General features: G+C 46.1%; 1 protein-coding gene across 2 annotated transcripts in view; it reads left to right on the top strand.

Moving 5' to 3' along the window:
• Nucleotides 1–3,211: 3,211 nt before the first annotated feature.
• The window catches only part of LOC146063666 (saccharopine dehydrogenase-like oxidoreductase), a 49,323-nt gene continuing 31,103 nt past the window's right edge, over nucleotides 3,212–21,431 (top strand). For both annotated transcript variants that reach the window (XM_083176250.1, XM_083176251.1), the window contains exons 1-6: nucleotides 3,212–3,528; nucleotides 5,189–5,298; nucleotides 9,832–9,912; nucleotides 10,613–10,742; nucleotides 18,899–18,948; nucleotides 20,845–20,975. In XM_083176250.1, the coding sequence (XP_083032376.1) occupies nucleotides 3,330–3,528; nucleotides 5,189–5,298; nucleotides 9,832–9,912; nucleotides 10,613–10,742; nucleotides 18,899–18,948; nucleotides 20,845–20,975 (701 nt within the window). In that variant the 5' untranslated portion in view covers nucleotides 3,212–3,329. The remainder of the gene's footprint in view (nucleotides 3,529–5,188; nucleotides 5,299–9,831; nucleotides 9,913–10,612; nucleotides 10,743–18,898; nucleotides 18,949–20,844; nucleotides 20,976–21,431) is intronic.

Here is a 21,431-nt window from a genome sequence, read left to right on the forward strand (position 1 = left end):
GAGGGGAGCGGCAGTGGCAGGGAGCGCTGAATTTTTAATTAATTATGGCACGGTAAGTAACGCCCACCCCGGTCTCCACACACTCAGCACCTGTAATTACACACCCTAGAAACTGTACCATTGACAGTATAGAAATGGAGGTGTGGTCATGCCCCCTTTCCCACGTCCCTTTCTGATTTTGTACCGATTTCTGACCCTCAGATGTTGGAGGGTATGTCATAGGTGCTAAATCTCAGAAGTGGATTTGGAATTCATCAACACATACAAGTTATCAACTCAGGAGCGTTGTGTTTCAAACAACAACAACACACCTGATTTCATTGCCGTCATTGACTATCAATGCAAACACATTCAGTGGGATCTTTAACAAATTACAATCTTAGGTCTATGGCACAGCATACTGTAAGATGACATTTTTCAGCAATTTTGGAAATAAAAAAAAACCCCAAGGTTTTCCCGGGCAACGCCGGGTGGGTCAGCTAGTATATATATATATATATATATATATATATATATACACACACACACACACACACACACACACACTTGATAGACTCCAATCCCATACTTTGCTCCACCCCACTCTGGAAACCCCTTCTCCTGCAAATCCTGCATTTGAACTCAGAGCCGGCCCTTACTAATTTTGATTGGTGGCACCCTAGCACCATTGCTAGTTCTGCTTCTGCCCCACCAAATCTAAAGAAATAAAGTCACAGCAACACACATTTACCACACAACAAGGATAGGCAGTGCTGTGGCTAGGTGCCATGGTGCCCGGAGCAAGGGCATGTTTCACACTCCCCCCGATTTGTAGTAGGCGGGGCCCTACGTGTCGAAAAGGGGGCGCAGCATAACATTATACCACACACCGTAATGCCCATTGCACATTTTAGTGAACTTTGTAATACCCATTACACATAAAGCCACATGTCATACTGCCAATTACACATAAGGCCACACCTGATGCCCATTACATACTATATAACAAACTGTAATGACCATTACATACTATATAACACACCGTGATGCCCATTACATACTATATAACACCGTAATGCCCATTACAGATCTGACACATAAGTGGCACTTACCTACATGCTCATTGCTAGGAACTTCATGCTCGATGCCAGGGGCTTCATGCTCGATGCCAAGGGGGACTAAAATTGCTCAAATTTGAAGGGTTGAGGAGAGAGATGGAGGAGAGAGATGAAGAGAGTAGGGGAGAGAGAGAAACATTGTAAGAGCAGTCACAGCCAGCTTTCACAGGTCAGAGCATCACGATCCTGCGCCCCCATGGCGCCAGCTCCTGCCGGGCAGAGCAGGGAGCAAGTGGGTCAGCGGGCTGCACGGCTCCGGCGCCCATTAATGTCTCGGTGCCTGGAGCTTGTGCTCCGCCGGCTCCGCACTCCCTACGCCCCTGAGGATAGACAATAACCTTAGGACTGGAAAAACCATATACGGGTCATCGCCAGGTTTACTACTGCTTTCCTGATATAAGAAATTGTGATTTTACATAATACTGTACTTTGGGCAGGATGTTCTAACAACACATTGCCAGCTAGCACATTGATACTAATCACATATGCTTTAACATATGTGATAAGTAACACAAAGTACAGCTCTTGCGATAAGATTTGTCCTTTGCATTGCGGCACCGTCCCTGGACTTCCGGACCCGGGACTTTCAGAGACCCGGGATTCCCTCTGCGAATGAGCAGAGTCACAGCGTCCATGACAAATATCTTTGACAGCACTGCGGAGAGAAGCCCATAGATTTTAGCGGGACAGTCCCGATTACCGGGTCCTGTCCCGCTGTCCCAGTTGGGAGCCCCCCCCCAATTTAACAGAATAGACGCTGGAAAACGGGGACGTGGCTCATTTCCAAAAGCCGCGCCCCCTTTTTGGACGCTCGCGCGAGTGTCCCTATTTCTGCAGCTACAAAGTTGGGAGGTATGGGGTATCAACAGCAAAAGCTGGCGATACCCTCCGCAGCGGTGCCCGGGCATGCACAGCAGCACTCCTGAAGGACCTGCTGCCATCTTTGTCAGTGGCAGCGAGCTCAGGCAGTCTCTCAGTTGTATGTTTAGTATCTTGCGCACCACTTATCTGCCCCCGCTCAGATGCTTTTACGCAGGTTCACCTCAGCGGTGTGAGTCCTGACAACGGCAGTACGATCACACCAGCATCTTCATTCTCCGCAGCTTCCAGCCACCCCATGCCTCTGCACTGTCTGCAGTCACACGATCCAGCCCTCCCACTGCAGAGGCTCAGCTGCCATATGCCAAAAGCAGTGCAAGAGCAGGGTCAGCACTGTGCATACCTCCCAACTTTTGAAGTTGGGAGGTCGGGACGTTCGCGCGAAAAGGGGCGTGGCCTCGCGAAAAGGGGGCGTGGCCTCACTGGATGACACGAACTCCGGCCACGCCCCGTTTTCGCCGCTCCTCGGCGCTGAATAGATGCTGTGCGCATGCGCACAGCGTCTATTCTCGGCAAGCTGGGGGGGTTCCCAACTGTCCCCCCCACCGCGGGACAATGGCGGCCCCGGGCGGGACGCGGGAACGTCCCCGAATATCGGGACGTTCCCGCGGAAATCGTGACAGTTGGGAGGTATGGCACTGTGTGCTCCTCAAACCACCACTGTGACCCTGCACCCTGAGCCGGCCCCTAGGCATTCCAGATACCCTAGGAAAATGCCTAGTTTTTCTATGCCTAGGGCCGGCTCAATTGCACTGCAGCTGTGAGTTCATAGGTCACCCTAGGGATGGCCATCGACCATCGATGATTCAAAATCATCAATGGTTTATGAACGATGTCGAATACTTTTGCCATTGATCGGGGAGAACCAGATGGTTTCCCTCCATCGATGGCACAGCAAAATCGATGGAAACCATCGATGGCAATAGCAACGATGGCCATCCATAGGTCACCTATCTGGGGCAGCCTTTATATAGAACTTCTTGCACTAATACTCCCACCTTCCCTCCCAGCTCCGCACCACTACTCCAACCCAGCCTGAGTCCCTGCTCAGCACCACTCTCTGCTCCACGCCGGTACTCGGGCAGAAAGTACATCAGTGATACATCGGCCAAGCGCAGTTACATGCCTCTCTGCAACAAATGTTATGCTCATAGCTTTCAAAAGAGGAGGTGTAAAAAAAAAAAATAACATGTTAGCAGCCCCACCCCCGCCCCCCTATTAGGTGATTGCACAGAGCAGTGATTGCGGCCCCGCCCCTACACAGACAGCGACTTTATCGCCGCCGCTTGGCGTCTCTTCTTGTGTCATACTCTCCCTGCTCCTTGCGCTCACTGTCCCGGCTGCTCAGTCACTATGGCGACCGGAGCTGCACGCCGCCCCTACCAGATAGTCATATTCGGGGCTACGGGGTTCACGGGGAAGTTCGTGGTGGAGGAAGTAGCGCGGGTGGCAGATGGCGTGGATTTCAGGGGCCAGGGGTTGCGCTGGGCTGTAGCCGGTCGGAGTCAGAAGAAGCTGGAGGAGGTGCTGCAGAAAGCCGCGGACATCCTGGGTGAGAGCTGCTGTCATTACTAATATACACCTGAGCGCATGCTGTGTGTACTACCATATACCTGAGTGCATGGTTTGGGTGACAGGTGGTTCCTTCCTGCTGTGGAATGCCACCCACAGAGCGATCAGAACAGTGTGATGGTTGTGAATGTCCCAAGCCCCAAGGTTATACCAGGATTTCCAGATTTGTCCGAAAGTGTATAACGTTATATCATGCATGTAATTGCTGAGCATAGGTCTGCATGTATTCGCAGCAGCCTGTTGCATGGATTTCCTTGTGTATGCTGTTCAGGATCTTTTTATTATGTTTTTTTTTTTATTTTGTATATGGTTAACTGATTCTCTCATATCTGTAATCATCTCAGAATATACTATTTTCTTTTCTTTATTCCTTTTTAAATTTTTTGAGCTTAAAGCTACAGTTAGGTACACACCTGGCCGACTGGTTCGCTCGACTGCCAACCAGGCTAACAATTGCTAAGTGCACGCACACTTACCACCATTCTGCCCGATATGTCGCGCCTGTCGTCGTTACTGGGTGGGCATTTAAATGTGCCTGCCGAGTTTATATGTCAGTTACTGGAACAAGTTTACCCTTCAGGTGCATACACATGGTAATTTTTTTTTTTTTTAAATGATATGGCCATTTCTGACCAATTGTTTAAAAACATACCATGTGTTGGCTTGATGATGATCCGATTCAGGGGGGTGTGTTCAATGCCGCTGTGAGCGGCCAGCGGGGGGGTTAAACGGCGAGGATTGCAGAAAACCAGCGATCCTCGCTGTTTAACCCCCGCGCTGGCCACTCTCTCTATTCAATGTTCTGGGGAAATCCTCGCCGTCACAGGACGGCGAGAATTCCACAAAACAGCGAGACCCGCGGCTAATGCAGGAAACTCTCTGTATTTAGCCGCGAGTCTCGCTGGTTCAGGAGCCGCATACGCCAATTCTCCCTCGCTCAAAAAATGGAGCGAGGGGGAATTGGCGTATGAGGGGGCTGCGTTGAATACTGTCAGGGTGAGTGGTGACAGCGAGCAGGAAGCTCTGCTCGCTGTCACCACTCGCCCACAGCATTGAATACCTGCCAGGGTGTCAACATGTGGTTCATTGAACCTGCTGATCCCTTCAGCAGGTGGGAAGATGAACAACCTGCCCTGTAGGATCATGACCATGTCCAGGCAACTGTGCCACACAACCCTGATGCTGGCAGATGGAGAGAGAGGCCGGCGACGGCAGGAGATTTCAAAACTCCTATAGTGGCTGCTGGTTGGCTGAGAGAGATCTCTCCTACCAGCGGTGGGGGAGCCCAAACACCCCTGATTATTGCCACACAGAAAGATTGAGTAAATCATCTGACTGTTCTGGATTTCAAGGTATATTGGATTGGATCAGCTATCTATCAGTGTGTGAGCACCTTTGCACACAGCAGGATGGCCCATATATCTGTAACTATATTGGCCATCGCCTGTGCCACAGGGCCAATGTGATATGTCTGTGAACAGTTTATTCACAGACATATCTGTGGTACAGTACACGGCCACTAACATGCTCATCATTTATCGTCCGTTTGATTAAACAGGTGATATATTGTTCAGTGTGTACGTATTATTTAATTCAGTACCAGTCGCAGCTGAAGTATTTTTCTTGTTGTTTGTTCTTAGATAGGCCACAGCTGAAGTCCATCGACATAATAATATGTGACGTTAGTGATCCCTCCTCCCTTGCTGATATGTGCAAAAAAGCCTCCGTTGTTCTCGACTGTGTGGGGCCAGTAAGTATTGTACAGCTACACAAAGCAAATAAATATATGCACATGTATTGGTCTGTGCTAAAGAACATGAATACTGTACTCTGGTCTAAAATGTTTTTTTCCTCCATATATAGCTGAATGTAGTTTTTATAGCGTGGTATAAATGCTGTTTTATTTATTTTTGTTAATATTATTCCCTCTTGCTACGACCTAATACTTTATGGGCCTATTGGCCCATTCAGCTGTCATGCATGGGATCTAGTTTTGTGAAATGTTTCAAACAAGGAAAAAACTAGGCTTAGAGTTTAGGTAGTAAAAAAATTATGCGTGATACCCAATACCGTATCACAAATGTAGTTGTCCTGTACGGTACAAGCCAAGTCACTTGTTGCTATGTACTAAAAGCCTTCTCTAGGAGATTTCTGGGAAATCTACGCTCAGCTAATTAGTGCTGCAGATCACAGTCCACGGTATTATCATTGGAAACCATGTTCTGACACCTGTGTACAAAATGTGCTTTTTTTTTAAAGTTTATTCCTTATAATAATCACTATATCACTATATGATAGTGTTTACGCTAGGCTGTTTTAGCAGAGCCCTGCTAGAACAGCCTGCCTGTCCATCCCCACTGGTGTGAAGTGCTGCCTTAGATGTCCAGCGCTCCCCTGCATATGCTTGGCCGGGCCTTCCCTTACAGTAACGGTGGCGTCGTCAGCCTGGCGCTTCCCAGAAATATGGTGTTGGTGTGTCGGACCGCCCCCCTCGAGCTGCTTGCGTACCCTGCCGTCCCTTGATCCTAGAAGGACCTCTAATATAATATATCAATAACGATATGCACAATAATTATATCATTAACAATATATTATGCATATCGTCTAGTGCAGGGGTGTCCAAACTTTTTGCGACGAGGGCCAGATTTGGTGAAGTTTAAATGTGTGGGGGCCGACCATTCAGCCTGACATTCTTTGAATCATTAATCACATCAGAATGGTCCCCCACTCTTCCCCATTCACTCTATGTCCCGCGGCCTGCCCCTTCACTGTATTTCCCCCAGCCTGCCCCCATTCACTGTATGTCCCCCAGCCTGCCCTTCCTTCACTGTATGTTCCCCACTCTGCACCTATTCACTCTGTCCCCCAGCCTGCCCCCCTTCTCTTAATGTCCATCAGTTCCTCCATTCATTATATGTCCCCAAGCCTGACCTTTCTTCACTGTATGACCCCCAGCCTGACCCTCCTTCACTGTATGTTCCGCAGCACCTTTTTGAGCCAGAGGAAGGAGAGGCAAAGCAGGCAATGCAAGGACAGAAGATGCTTGGGCTCCTGCTGCTGCCCTCCTTCGCTCTGCATGTTACGGGAGCAAGCTTCCCCCTTGCTGTCCCCCTACCCAAACACTGCTGTCACTGTGATTGTGGAGTAGGGTGATATACGATTGCGCTTGCCGGGTCCCCACCTTCAGTGACCTGTGCTGTGCTTCCCACATCTGATGCTCTGCCCACTTCCAGCTGGAGGCTGCGGGCAGCTTGAAATGACAGCACGGGCCGCATTTGGCCCCCGGGCCTGACTTTGGACATGCCTGGTCTAGTGTGTACCTGCTATATTGTTAACGATATGTTTGCCCATGGTTAATTAACTGTGCTTTCCATTCTTTGAACATGCAGTAACATTTTGACTAAATGACTACATGTTCTGAGAAGGGGCAGGGCGACATCACTTAATGATATTGCTTAGTGTGTATGCACTACATCATTTGCCTGGTTATTCTCTTACGTCGGTATGTCAGCATTTACCTGTTACTATGGAATAAAATCCGTTTGAAATTTTATCAAAGTGGTGAGTGCCCTTTAACTCCAAATATCTATCTATCTATCTATCTCTATCTCTATATCTATATCGCATACTGCCAATCTTTCCAACAGATCTGACAATTCTGACTACTCTCTATAAAACCATTGCCACACCCAGTTAACCATCATCTGTGTAAAAAAAGCGCTGGAATATAATCAAGCACCACTGAGTACCTTTAATAAACTATTCCTGCAAGGTCTGCAATTATTAGCAGGCATGCAAGGTCTACAATTATTAGCAGACATGCTTAGTGTGTATGCATAAACTAGATCGGAGGCTTTACTATTAAGATCACATAACAGTGGACAGTGATTACACCCACTCATTTTGGTGTGGCTACACTATATCGCAATATCTCTAATACCCAGCAACATTGTTTCTGTTGTAGAAAATCCAACTACAACAGATAGAAAGACTGGGATATTTATTTATTTTCAGTGGTTACTTATGCTGCTTTCCCACTGCAGAAAAGACACGGTACTGTTAAATGGGACTTTCCCACTGCATGTTGTAAACGGTATATTACTGGTTAATTACCGTTTTTGTACCATTCACATTAAACCCTTTTTTGAAAGCTACAAAAACGGTAATTCACCAGTCAATATACTACGTGTCCCCTGGTACCTGTCCTGCCCCCCCCCCTGCCCTGGCACCTGGTACCCTGCTTCCCCCTGTGTGTACAGGGTTTTGACTAAGCAAAATCCTTTAGTCAAAATCTACCAGTAACAGCCCGTGTGTAAACTCCTTAACACTATGCTATGGCTGGATGACAGACATTACTACAGCTTTGGACCCACTGCAGCTTAGCAGATGTGTAGTTTGTTTATTGAGTCGTGGAGTTTTGTAATCCATTTTACAGAGATTATTTCTTCCAGGGCAAAGGTCTGGTATTTATCTGGTCTGTCTTTTGTTATTATCTGGTGTGATTTGGTCTGTGAGCGAATTTGGCTTAATATTACTATTAATAAATTGTAAGCTCCTCCGAGCAGGGCCCACTTCCCTCCTGTTGGCAAAGCCCACTTCTCTTCACATGTCACTCACAGCTCTCCTATACTCAAACACTCAGTGACCATCTTTGTCCGCATACTCATCTCCATCATTGGCCTCAAGCCTCCAGTTGTATGTTGATTGAGTCCTCACTACTTACATTTAAGCTGTAATGTGTATTGATCTGTGGCGCTCTTTATTTGTACTGTATTTTTGTTATTTATTCTATGTTATGCCAAGTTTTGTCTCCCTGTACTGTTCCTTTGTACGGCGCTGCAAAACACTTGTGGCGCCTTTATAAATAAAATTATTATTATTATCTGGTCTGTCTCTTGTTATTATCTGGTATTTATCTGGTCTGTCTTTTGGAATACTCGCCACCATGTGAATTTCAATGCCGCATTGCAAATGGATGTTTTGCATAAACATCCATTCACAGGGGAGTGTACGTGGGCAAAATCATTTGATCATCGGCAACCATCGAATGATTTTTCCCTGTTTGCAAATATGTCTTGACTGACCTGTATGTGCGACGTCCGGGGGGGCACCTGACTGACTTCCTGTGACGTCAGCCTCCTGCCCCGCCAGGCAGTTGCCCTCCTGCCTTATTCCTGGGTGCACTCAACAGTTTTGTGGGAATGCCCAGGAAATGCAGGGCGTCCCCATGGGAACATCCTCTCCCCCCCCCCCCCCCCCCCCAACTAGGTGACTGTGAACGCCTAGGTGACTGCAAGTCACAGCAGCCCTGCACATTCGTATATGCTAATATGTGCAGGGGCAAAATATCGGTCCCCGGTGGGAATACGTCAGGGACCGATCAAACTAGAATCACCCCCATAATTCAACACATGCTAATTTTCAGAAGGATTAGCTGTACAGGTTGGCTCCCATATGCAAACATTTGGAACTGGAGGCATTTTGAATATTTGTATTTTGGAATATTTTCCTACTATAATGAGATGTATCTTGAGTATGGTTTAAACCAGGCATGTCCAACGTTGGCCCTCCAGATGTTTTGAAACTACACATCCCAGCATGCTTTGCCACAGTTTTGCTATTAGAGAATGCTAAAACTATTGCAAAGCATGCTGGGATGTGTAGTTTCCAAACATCTGGAGGGCCAACGTTGGACATGCCTGGTTTAAACCTAGAATCCCAACCCAAAAACAACAGTATTTCAGATTTGTTGATTTGGGAACCTCAACCTGTACTCACCCCACCCAAAGTAGCCCTTGTTTTAGTCATCTTGCTTTTTATTTCTTTTAAAATTGGTCTCAAATATAAAATACAGAATAAATGTAAACTTGGAACCCTTTTCCCTAAGGGAATAATCTACTTTAGAGTTATGTAATAAAAAGTTTTGTATGAAAAGTGTATTTTATTTCTGTGGCTTATGCCCCTTTCAGACTGCACTTTTTACCCGTTATTTTGCAGTTTTTTTTTTACCGTTTTAAAACTGTAATTTGTGCAGAGTGAATTTACCTATTGAACTGGTATTTCTAAACGGTAATAAAGTAAATTTCAGACCCGTTTTTTTTTCATCCTCTATTTTCTATGGGTTAAAAGACATGCGGTGTGAAAGGGGTTTTAGCTGACAGACCCGTTTTTAGAAACGTTTTAAAATACCTGGACAAATCCAGTTTTGCGGTCTGAAAGCAGCATTAATGTTTTGCTATATCGATATCCTTGGTATTAATAAAATTACATTTGTGCTTATTAGTACAGGTTTTATGGTGAACCAATGGTGAAGGCTTGTGTTGAAAATGGAGCACACTTTGTTGATATCAGTGGAGAACTCCAAGTAAGTTTGTTCACAGCTTCTGATTCTGTGCTTGAAGGTTTAGGGGGGTATTCAATGTTCTCGGTCTGCTCGATTTAGATTTTTCAGGCGGGATTCAATGTCCCGCCTGCCACGGGACGATAAGGGGGCGTGGGTGCGAGCTACGGCTGGGAATTGGCGAGCTGCGGCTGGGAGCTCGTCAATTACCGGCCGTTCTTAGCAGAACGAGCCCGACTGCTTGTGAAGTCGGGTCTGTTCTGCCCCTGTTCAATGCTGCAGGGGAAGACAGCATTGAATAGGGCCCTGCAGCCATCTCCCGGTTGGGAGATTGAATATCCCCCTTAGTCTTTCCTGTGTTTCAACAAAATATTATAATTTTAGTCATGTTATTCATTAACCTTGTGTGATTTTTTTTGTTTTTTTTTTTTGCTTGAAAATCACAGTAGCATAAAAAGTTTTTTAAACTCTGCATAATTTATACTTATGTTAAACCTAGTCTTATACTAGTGCAATGACATCCTGGTCCCAGCAAATTACTAATTAGCAAGACTCGCAGTACAGGAGGTGGGGCTCACCTAGAAATCTTGCATGTTTGTTCCAAAATGTATAATTTTTTTTTTTGTTTATTGAAAGAATTGTGTTGTTAAAGTAGTAATAGTAATTTCACAATACATTCCTTTTATTACGGAAGAGCTTTATGTACTATTTCTTCTCTCCACAGTACCTTGAATCAATGGTATTGAAGTATGACAGCCAGGCAGCCGATAACGGAGTGTATATTGTCGGGAGCTGTGGCTTTGACTCCATTCCAGCTGATTTAGGGGTTATGTTTACTAGAAACAGCATAAAAGGTATATTATAATATGTCTTCTTTTTATGTATGTGGTTTTATGTAGAATCCTTTAAGCTTGAGCAGGTTATTCTGATTTGTACAGGTTGGGTGCAATCGCACAAGATTTGTGGGTTATGGTGAGAAAATTTGTATTGATGAGGCCCCCTTATATTATGGTGTACAGACCTTTGCAAGGAAAATATACTATAGGGATGTGCTACCACTGACAAATGTATTTTATTCAAGGAAAACAGGGAGAGCGGAGATTTGTCCTGGTGTGGTGCACCAAAAAGAAATTGTATACATAAAATATAACCTTTATTTGTTTACATTTAGAAGCAAGCGAAAAATAAAAAAAAAAACACAGATAGACAGACACAAGACAAATATTTGTCTTGTGTCTGTCTATCTGTGTTTTTTTGAAATTTTTCGCTTGCTTCTAAATGTAAACAAATAAAGGTTATATTTTATGTATACAATTTCTTTTTGGTGCACCACACCAGGACAAATCTCCGCTCTCCCTGTTTTCCTATTCTGATTTGTACGCAGCAGGGATGCGTTCTCACAGGGACCGATGTTATTGTTCTGCGCATGTTAAACATCCATTCACAGACTGTGCATGGGTACACACGCTGTGAGGGGGGGTGCGGGTGGCCCGGCATTCACGAATTCGCAGCCTTGCAAATCAACCAGGATAACCCCTTAAGGCCCTGTATCCTATTAGCCATGGTTAGTTACTTCTGCAAATGTATTGCCCTGGGGTTATCTTGTTAGCCCCGACTGCCGGGAGTTTAGTTTGTCTGCCACAGACAGTGAAAACGAAATCCATGATAAGTGTACCTAAAAGCTGCCATAACTACATTAAAAATACATAGGTATACAGGGACTGGCGAAACATGAGATGCATGTGCGCCGCCTACCCCGCTGGTCCCCATCGTCGGGGGAAACTTTTGTTCTCTTTCGTCCAGTCCGATGACACAGCTCCACAATGGGATGTAGTAGGGTCCGCCAGGAGCCAGGCACCTATGCTTCAATTCTTTGGGAGCAGGCAGCCACACTTTTTTCTTTGGTTTTTAAGTAGTTAGACTAGGTTTTTATTGTTTTCTTAACATTAGACTTAGTAGCAGGTTTTGCCAGCGTGTGACTTCTGTCTGAAGTCAGTACACGCTGAGAGCGCAGCAGAACACTGACAGAAGCGCGTCCTGTCAGTGTTCTGTGTGCAGAGGAGGGCATTCATCGGAGGAATGCACACTCTGCACAGCGCTTAACTCCGCTCAGACGGAGGCTTGTCCTGGGCTCCGGGGGACCCCATCCAGCGCCTTGCCTAGAGGGGGATCTTGGGGACGGGTCTCTCAGCGATGGCGGCTGCCATCTTTAAGAGTTTGGAAACCGAAATCCCCCAGGTGAGTTGAGGTTTCTTACAGGACGCCCAGCGTTTCTGGGCAACTCCAAGTGGTACCTAGAGGGGGAGATACTGGAGGGGAGAGCATAGTGGGAGCACCTGTGTGTGTGCGGTTTGGCGCCAAAAGACGTCAGCTACCCGCACTGGAGGTGAGACTTGGTCTCTTCCACGGTTTACTGGCGCCATTTCTGTGCTTGCTGCGGAGCTGAAAGACAGAGATCCTGCTCAGATGTCTCTCCTGACAAACGCTTCCCCCGCTGATCGCTGGCAACAGAACACACAGATAAGTACACTGGTGCATTACTCTGTGACTTTGCCTGAACGCTTAGCTGTGTTGTTTTATTCTGATATTAACATGGCGGACGAGTGTAGTTCTGTTGCTGGGGAGGGAGCAAATGAGATGTTTTACCATTGCAAGAGATGTAATGTAAATTTATCATGTGGACCAGGGGGAATTGTGCCCTTCCTGCGAAGCTGTGCCCTGTGGGTCACGGACTCAGAGTCCTGAAGGAGCTGAGCCAGCGTGGGCTGTGGCTTTGGGACGGTCTGTTAAAGCATTAGAGGCTTTGAATAGGCAAAAGAGATCTTTGGTGGGATCTCCGGGACTTATTCCCTCATCTCAGGGATCTCTTACCCCTGCACAGGGAGATCCTATCTTGCTGCAGGCTATGCAGGACACTGCACAGGGTGTGCATAAGATGTATTCTCTTTTGGAGCAATTTACAAAAGTTTCTGATGAGGTGATGTTTAGGGGATGCGGTCATTCGTCAGACTGCATTTAGGTCTACAGTCATTAGGTCGACCCCACTAGGTCGACTGGCAGGAAGGTCGACCTGACTTAAGGTCGACATGGGCCAAGGTCGACATGACTTAAGGTCGAATTTGCATAAAGGTCGACATGAGGAAGGTCGACTGGTCATAAGGTCGACATGGGTTTTTCACTGTTTTTTGAGCCGACATGTGCCGACAGGCGGTATTTCATGCCCTACCATCCACTAGGGCGTGGTGGGAGAATAAATAGTGTGCCGAGCGCAGCGAGGCACCGTGCCCAAAGCATTGCGAGCGAAGCGAGCGATGCGAGGGTCCGATTCTCATTGCCAACTGTGTCCATGTCGACTGTGTCGACATTCGGATAAAAAAACAGTGAAAAACCCATGTCGACCTTCCTCATGTCGACCTTTATGCAAATTCGACCTTAAGTCATGTCGACCTTGGCACATGTCGACCTTAAGTCAGGTCGACCTTCCTGCCAGTCGACCTAATGACTGTATACCTAAATGCAGTCTGACGAATGATCCCATTCCATGTTTAGACAGGGGTCTTCTATGGTACCTCCATTAGCTACTGACACAGATGATGGTGGAGTAGATGAGGATGATTTGTGTTGGTCAGAGGGAGAGGAAACAGGTTCTTAAGCCTCTGGTATTGAAGATTTGATTTTGGCTGTAAAACAGGCTCTGGATTTGCCTGCTGAGGAAAAGGCTGCTGCGCAGTGTGTGTTTAAAAGGAGCCGTAAGGATCCTGTGTCCTTTCCTTCAGATAAAGGCATGGTTGCTTTATTAGGGGAGGCTGGCAAGTCTCCAGAGAAGAGACTATTAATGTCAAAAAAATATGGAAACATGTACCCCATGCCTGAGGATCATGTTAAGGTATGGGAGAAAGTTCCTTTGGTGGATTCCTTTGTGGCCAGATTATCCAAGGCCACTGCACTGCCAGTGCAGGGTGGCGCGGCCTTTAAAGATCAAGTTGATTTGAAGGCTGTCTGAAGGCAGTTTTTGAAGGTGTTGGTTTCACTATGCGCCCCATTATTTCTTCAGCCTGGGTTGCAAAAGCCATGATCAAGTGGGCGGAGACCTTGGGGAGTCATCTCCAGCATGATGCAGAGGCTTTTTCTGTGGCAGAAAAGTTAAGGTGTGCTGCAGAATATATATGTGAAGCTAGCGGGGAGGGTGCCAAGATGGCGTCCAAAGTGTCCGTCACTTCTGTTACTGCCAGGAGAGCTCTCTGGTTAAAGGCCTGGGAAGCAGACAGTGAGTCTAAAAAGTCACTGGAAAGTATCCCTTTTAAGGGTGAGCTTTTATTTGGGTCAGAATTGGATGATATCATCAAGCAGGCTACAGGGGGGTAAGAGTACCACCACCTCTAAATCCTCTGGCTCTAAATTCGGAGTCTTTAAACCGTCCTTTCGTCCTTCCTTTCGAGGGGGAGCAGCTGGCAGAGGTCAGTCAGGGCGTGGAAGATTCCATGCCGGCAGAGGTAGACCGACCAAGTCTAAGTTTGGCGCCTTTACTAAGAAACATGCCACCAAGGGGGAAGACAAACCCTCTGCATGACGGGGCGGAGACTCCCTGTTCTGGAATCAGAGTAGGGGGTCGCCTCCTGCAATTTCAGGACAGTTGGAGGGTGGCCACGGAAGATCCGTGGGTACTTTCCATTGTTTCAGAGGGATCAAATAAATCTCAGGGGTCCACCCCCTTGCAGATTTCTCCCCACTCCTTTACCAAGGACCGCGTCTCTCAGATGTTCACTTCTGGGAGCTGCCTTATCTCTCTCGAGAAGGGGGTAGTTTTACCAGTCCCTCGAGAGGAGAGAAGAAAAGGTTTTTATTCGATCCTTTTCTTAGTTCCCAAACCAGACGGGTCATTCAGACCCATTCTAAATTTAAAATCTTTGAATGTTCATCTTTGGGTGGATCACTTTCGCATGGAATCCCTGAGGTTGGTGCTGTTGAGCATAGAGCCAGGGGAGTTCTTAGCATCAGTGGACATTCAGGATGCTTATCTCCATGCCCCGACCCACAAAGATTTCCAGTCTTTACTCTGGTTTGCAATCGGGGGAAGACATTTTTCAGTTCCAAGCACTCCCGTTTGGGCTTGCCACGGCCCCGAGAGTGTTTACCAAAGTGATGTCCACCATGGCTGCAGCTCTCAGACTGCAGGGAATAATTGCTATCCCTTACCGGGGACGATCTGCTCTTCAAAGCAGAGTCGGCAGAGATGTTACAGGTTCACCTGGAGGTGGCAACACAGTTTTTGAAAAGTCAGGGCTGGATTTTGAATCTGCCCAAGTCCCATTTGACACCAACGCAGACCCTGAAATTTTTGGGGGTGATCATAGACACGCACCTTCACAGGGTTTTTCTCCCAGAATCCAAAGCGGTGGAGATTCGGCTGATGGTGTTGGAGATCCTGCAAGCACCGGAACCATCGGTGTGGCAGGGGGTAAAGTTGCTAGGAAAGATGGTGGCAGCTTTCAAAACTCTGCAGTTCGCCAGATTCCGTTCCAGGATTTTCCAATGGAACATCCTATCCTGTTGGTCCGGAGATGCCAAGAGGATGAAGCAGGAAGTTTTATCCCTGTCACCGGAGTCCAGGGAGTCCCTCCTATGGTGGACGGATGTGGAAAATTTGCAGCTGGGGAGATCTCTCAGGCCCTGGGATTGGCTGGTCATAACGACCGACGCCAGTCTGAGGGGCTGGGGGGCAGTAGTTCTTCACCTGAGACTTCAGGGCCTTTGGTCGAAGGAAGAGTCCAAACTGCCTATAAACATTCTGGAGCTGAGGTCAGTCTTGAACGCATTGATCCAGGCGGAGGTTTTTCTGAGAAGTTCCCCGCTGAGAATACAATCGGACAATGCAACAACAGTGGCTTATTTGAACCATCAAGGTGGGACACGCAGCAAGATGGCGATGGCGGAAGTTTCCAAGATCTTCAGTTGGGCAGAGACCAACGTTCCGGTATTGTCGGCGATATTTATTCCAGGTGTCAGGAATGTGGAAGCAGACTTTCTCAGCAGGGAGTCCCTTCGGGAAGGAGAATGGTCTCTCCATCAAGAGGTTTTTCAGGAGATTGTGAATCGATGGGGTCTGCCAAACATAGACCTGATGGCGACAAGAATGAACCGTCAGGTTCAGAGATTCTGCTCGCGTGTGAGGGATCCCGCTGCTTGGGCAGTCGCCATGACAGTTCAGTGGGACTTCCAGATGGTGTACATTTTCCCTCCATTTCCCATGTTACCGAGGGTGTTGAAGAAAATAAAGAATCAGGGAGTGCGGGCAATTCTAATTGCATCGGACTGGCCCAGGAGGTCATGGTACTCCGATGTACTGAGGTTGTCGAAGGATTCCTGGAGGCTTCCTCATCGTCAGGACCTGTTAGGCCAGGGACCGTTTCTTCACGAGGACCCAGGTCGTCTCAATTTGACGGTGTGGCTTATGAAACCTCCTTATTAAAGAAAAAGGGGTTTTCTGATGAGGTCATCCAGACCATGCTGAGGGCCCGTAAGCCGGTGTCTGCGGCAAATTACCATCGGGTCTGGAAGATATACATTAGAGGGTGTGAGAGACAGAAACTTCACACTTCCAGATTCAAATTGTCAAGACTGTTAAATTTTTTTACAGGATGGTTTTTCATCAGGCCTTAGTCTGCAATCCTTAAAGGTGCAGCTTTCGGCCTTATCCATATTCTTTCAAAAGAGAGTAGCTTTGCTACCTGAGATTCAAACTTTTTTACAAGGGGTTGCTAGACTTAAACCACCTTATAGGCAGCCGGTGGCGCCTTGGGACTTATCTTTGGTCTTATCTATGTTACAGAATCCTCCTTTTGAACCACTAAGATCTGCGGAGTTAAAGTATGTGACCTGGAAGCTCACTTTTTTGTTGGCAATTGTATCAGCCAGATGAGTGCCTGAGTTAGGTGCCTTGTCTTGCAAGTCACCGTTTTTGATTTTTCATGATGACAGGGCTGTGATGCGAACAGTGCCAAAATTCCTACCTAAGGTAGTGTCATCTTTTCATTTAAACCAAGACATTGAACTTCCAGTGTTTTCTCCCCCAGACGGGGTTAAAAATAGGGACAAACTGAAGAGATTGGATGTAGTTCGCACCTTGCGAATATACATTGAGAGGGTAAAGGACATTCGAAAATCGGATTTACTCTTGGTGCTATATGATGTGCATAAGGTTGGGTGGCCTGTTTCTAAGCAGACAATCGCTCGCTGATTGAGATCTACCATTGCCTTTGCCTACTGTAAAGCAGGTCGACCAGTTCCGTCTCGGATAAATGCACATACCACCAGGTCGGTTGCTTCCTCCTGGGCAGTGCACCATGGGGCTACGGCGGAGCAGTTGTGTAAGGCTGCCACCTGGTCCTCTGTTCATACCTTTACCAAATTTTACAGATTTCATGAGTTTGCGTCGGAGGACGCTTCATTTGGACGGGCAGTGATGAGAACTGTTGGTCTGAGCGTACCCTCCCAAAGGACCGGCTCGTGAACGTCCCATTGTGAAGCTGTGTCACCGGACTGGATGAAAGAGAAAAGGGGATTTTTGTAAGAACTTACCGTTCAAACCCCTTTCTCTGAGTCCAGTCCGGTGACACAGCGATCCCTCCCTAACGCTCAGTTAAGTGTACCGTTCATGTGTTGTCATGTTATGGTTCTGTTATGTTACATATAAAGTGTTCAGGCATTGTTCTGAGTTATGTATCCTAGTGTGCTCTTGAAGTTGAACTGAAGCATGATGGGATGCAGAGGGAGAAGCCTGCTCCCAAAGAATTGACGCATAGGTGCCTGGATCCTGGCGGACCCTACTACATCCCATTGTGAAGCTGTGTCACCGGACTGGACGAAAGAGAAATCCCCTTTTATGCAAGTTCCCCTGGCCAAAGCATTCATCCCTGTAGCTGGTCAGCCCGGGTAGGAACCCTAGAGGAGTGGGGTCCCCCCTCCAGAGTTGGCCCTGCCCAGACTGAAGCCTGGGGCTGTCCCCGGTGCCCCTGGGCTGTGGGAACTGGGCTGATTGTTGTGCAAAAATAAACAAAAACTATTTTACATTGTTGTGGAACTACAAGTCCCAGCAAGCAAGCACCGCATTCAGGGACTTGGTGAGCCACAAGTCTCAGCATGTGGGGCATTAAAGGGCCCGCTGGTTCTATTGCTAGTTCTACAGCAATTGAAATAGTGGGAAAAAAACAAACACATAAGAAAAGTAAAGTTTTATTACATGTTACAATCAAATATACAATATGTACTTATAGGGTCCATCGCCGGTCGGTCCTCTTCTCCAGTAGTACCCATGGGCACCCGTTGAAGGAAATGATACTCACATGCCATCCGGTGCCGAAGGCTCCGCTCCTCCGGCTTCACACAAGCTGAAATTGTTTACACTCTTGGCTCCTCCCACATATCTGGGGTTAGGCCCGTCCACCAGCTAATGGCCACTCCTAAATATCTGTTGATAAATATAATACATTGTAAGTAAAGGCCACAATTTTAATATATAGGGGTTGATTCAATTAGCTGCAGCATTAACCATGTGGCTAAAGCCCTTGGTTTAAAGTCTGGAGCTATTCATTTGTTTGGCAATTTCCCAGCATCCATAGCTAACACTGTGTGGCAATGCCAAGAGTGCATTTAATGCTTATTATTTTTCTCTCTGCTCCTGACATTGCAAGGAAATACATTATTTTAAGTCTAGGACTTATTTAGCTTGGGACAGAGCTTTAGCCACAGGGTTTACCCTACAGATAAATAAATTATCCCCATAGTCTGTGATCAGAGTTACCAAGAGAATATAGCCGAGGTCTTGCGCTCTTCTAGCCTTTGCTCTGACTTTCTCTGAAAATAACTAATGATGTCAGTTGTGCAAGGTGCTCCCTATACATTGTACAGACTTTGTGCTGCCTTGTAGAAACAATTGCTGCCACGGATGGAGTATTTCATTAGTGGATGATTACGAAAAATACAAAATAATTTCTCCTTTACTCTTTCTTAGGTACATTGACTGCTGTAGAAGGTTTTTTATCTTTTAAGTCTGGACCAGAGGTCAGTTATTCCTTGTACATTTACGATCTGGCATTTGTATTTACTTTCTATAGGTGCCCATACACTATCTGATGTGTTTGACATTCAGTCCAACACGATGAACGGTTCCGTGTGTATCATATTAGTGTCAAGGTCCAATAGGCTGCACATAAAATCGGATCGGACTGAACCCATGCTGCAAGGCAGGAAGCGGCTGCTTAATTTAAAATAATATCTTGAAAAGGCTGGCTTGCCGCTGATTGGCTGAAAGAATTCTCTCAGCCAATAACTGGCTGGCCAGTCTTTTCTAAATATCTTTTAAAATTCAGCAGCTTCCTGCCCCTCCGCCCGGCATCTGCCGCTACTTGCTCCGTGCAGCTGCCCGGACCAAGCCCATTACCGATGCCTGCACACTGCTGCTCGTCCGCTACCAGCTCCCCAGGAGTTTTTTTCATGCAATTTATTGCATGTAAAAATGGCACATCAAGTGCCAAATCGGAAGTGAGCCTCCTGGGGAGCTGCCGGGGCAAACTGGCACAAGTCGTGCCCGGTATTGACCTAGGGACAAATTACCAAGTCTGCCCCAGTATGCTAGTGGAAAAGGGGTATTACAGAACTATTTATACCATAGGCCACATGTCTTCAACCTGTGGCCCTCCAGATGTTGTAAAACTACATGTCCCAGCATGCCCGGACAGTTTTGGCATGCTCTCACAGGAAAAAATGTGGCAATGCATGTTGGAACATGTAGTTTACCAACATCTGGAGGGCCACAGGTTGAAGACCCATGCCATAGGCCCTAAGGACAAGTCGTCCTTAGGGCCTATGGTATAAATAGTTCTGTAATACCCCTTTTCCACTAGCAGACTCAGTAATTTGTCCCTGGGTCAATGCCGGGTTGGACCTGGGTTTAAGACACATTTCCACTGCAGTACTACTCGATAAATTTCTGGATCAGCCCCGTTTACACTTTACTTGGGTAAAGCCTTTTTTTTCCCCTATAGATTGCATAAGAAAATGCCTTTTTAAAGAAGGGGAGGTCCCAAAACAGGGCCACCATTACCCAACAGGGCCACCATTAAAGAAATCCTTTACTGATAAAAGACGAGACAACAAATATTTATTTGAAAAAGTTTGTGCTTTTGTTTTAGGCCCAAATATTCAATATGAAACCTTTTCAAAAGTATCTTCACGCAAGACATGCAAAACTTTTGTGAAAACTGTTTGCATTATACAGTACCTAGACATGTAAAAAGTGCACATAAACATGTACAAAATGCACATAAAAATGCCCCAGAAGCTCCAATCTAATCTGTTTTTCAAATATACCAGGTTAATAGAGTTTCCACTACCCTTTGACCTGGTAGCATCCTGGATTAAACCCTGGTAATTACCTTCGTTAGATTGCAGGGGAATCCAAATCTGGTTATTTGACAAGAGCGCACTAGCAGAAAACCCAGGTTGATGCTCGTCCTTGTGGAAATTACCGGGTTTTTTCTGTTAGTGGAAGAGGGGTATAAATAAATGGGTAAACGCATAATAAAATTCTTTGGCCATCTTTAATTAGAAACTTTATCAGTATTGATCCCATAAGTAGTATGTGATTCACTCTATTCTGTCAGTAAAACCTATGGATATTCCTTATTATACACATAGAATCTTGTTGTTATGTCTACATTTATTAACCTGATTTATAAGCAGAATACTACTCCCTTAGTCATTGCTAGAGGTTCTAAAATTGGGAAATAATGAATGCTCTAAAAATTTTTTTACTGTGTTCTGGTGTCTGGTAACCTGATTTATTGAATAGAATACGGATGTGTTGAATTTTGCATGGAACAGAAATTGTTCCAAAATAAACGTATTAGTGGCAATCGCCACAAGTACTCATGACACCATTTTGTTTGCTTGATATAGGGCCTATGCCTTAATGATGGAACATGGCAGTCTGCCATTTACGAAGCTGCCGACCAGGGTAATCTGAAGAACATTAGAAGGCAGATGGCTCTCAAACCACTTCCAATTGTTGGTAAAAAAATAAAAAAAAGGTTGGTTTTATTTATTTAACCAAATATTGCTAAAATCCCCTTTTGTATTGCATGTGCAATTAGGATGGTTTATTAGGGTGAATCTTGGAGAAGTGTATAGATCTTCTGGCTACATAGTGAGACCATTTTAAAAGATAAAGGTTCATTAAACAAAATCTAACCTTGAATACATTTTAATTTTGTTGATCCAGTCAAAAAAACAACAACACACAGGCCTAGAGGCAGTGAGAAGTTCTAAACCCTGTTTATAATTGTATTTAACACTAGTCCTAACAATTTGCTGTTAATCCTACATATGGTGTGTCTGTTGTACCTGGATGCATACAACCCCTGCTCTGCAGTGCACATTTATGTTAAGGCCCATACACACTTAGCAATTTTCAGCTGAAAATCGCCTAGTGTGCATGGGCCATCGATGGGAGACTAGCGATGATGCACGGTCCCCATCATCGCTAG

Source organism: Crinia signifera, chromosome 3, assembly GCF_055691185.1.
Source record: "Crinia signifera chromosome 3, ASM5569118v1, whole genome shotgun sequence".
NCBI classification, from domain to species: Eukaryota; Metazoa; Chordata; class Amphibia; order Anura; family Myobatrachidae; genus Crinia; species Crinia signifera.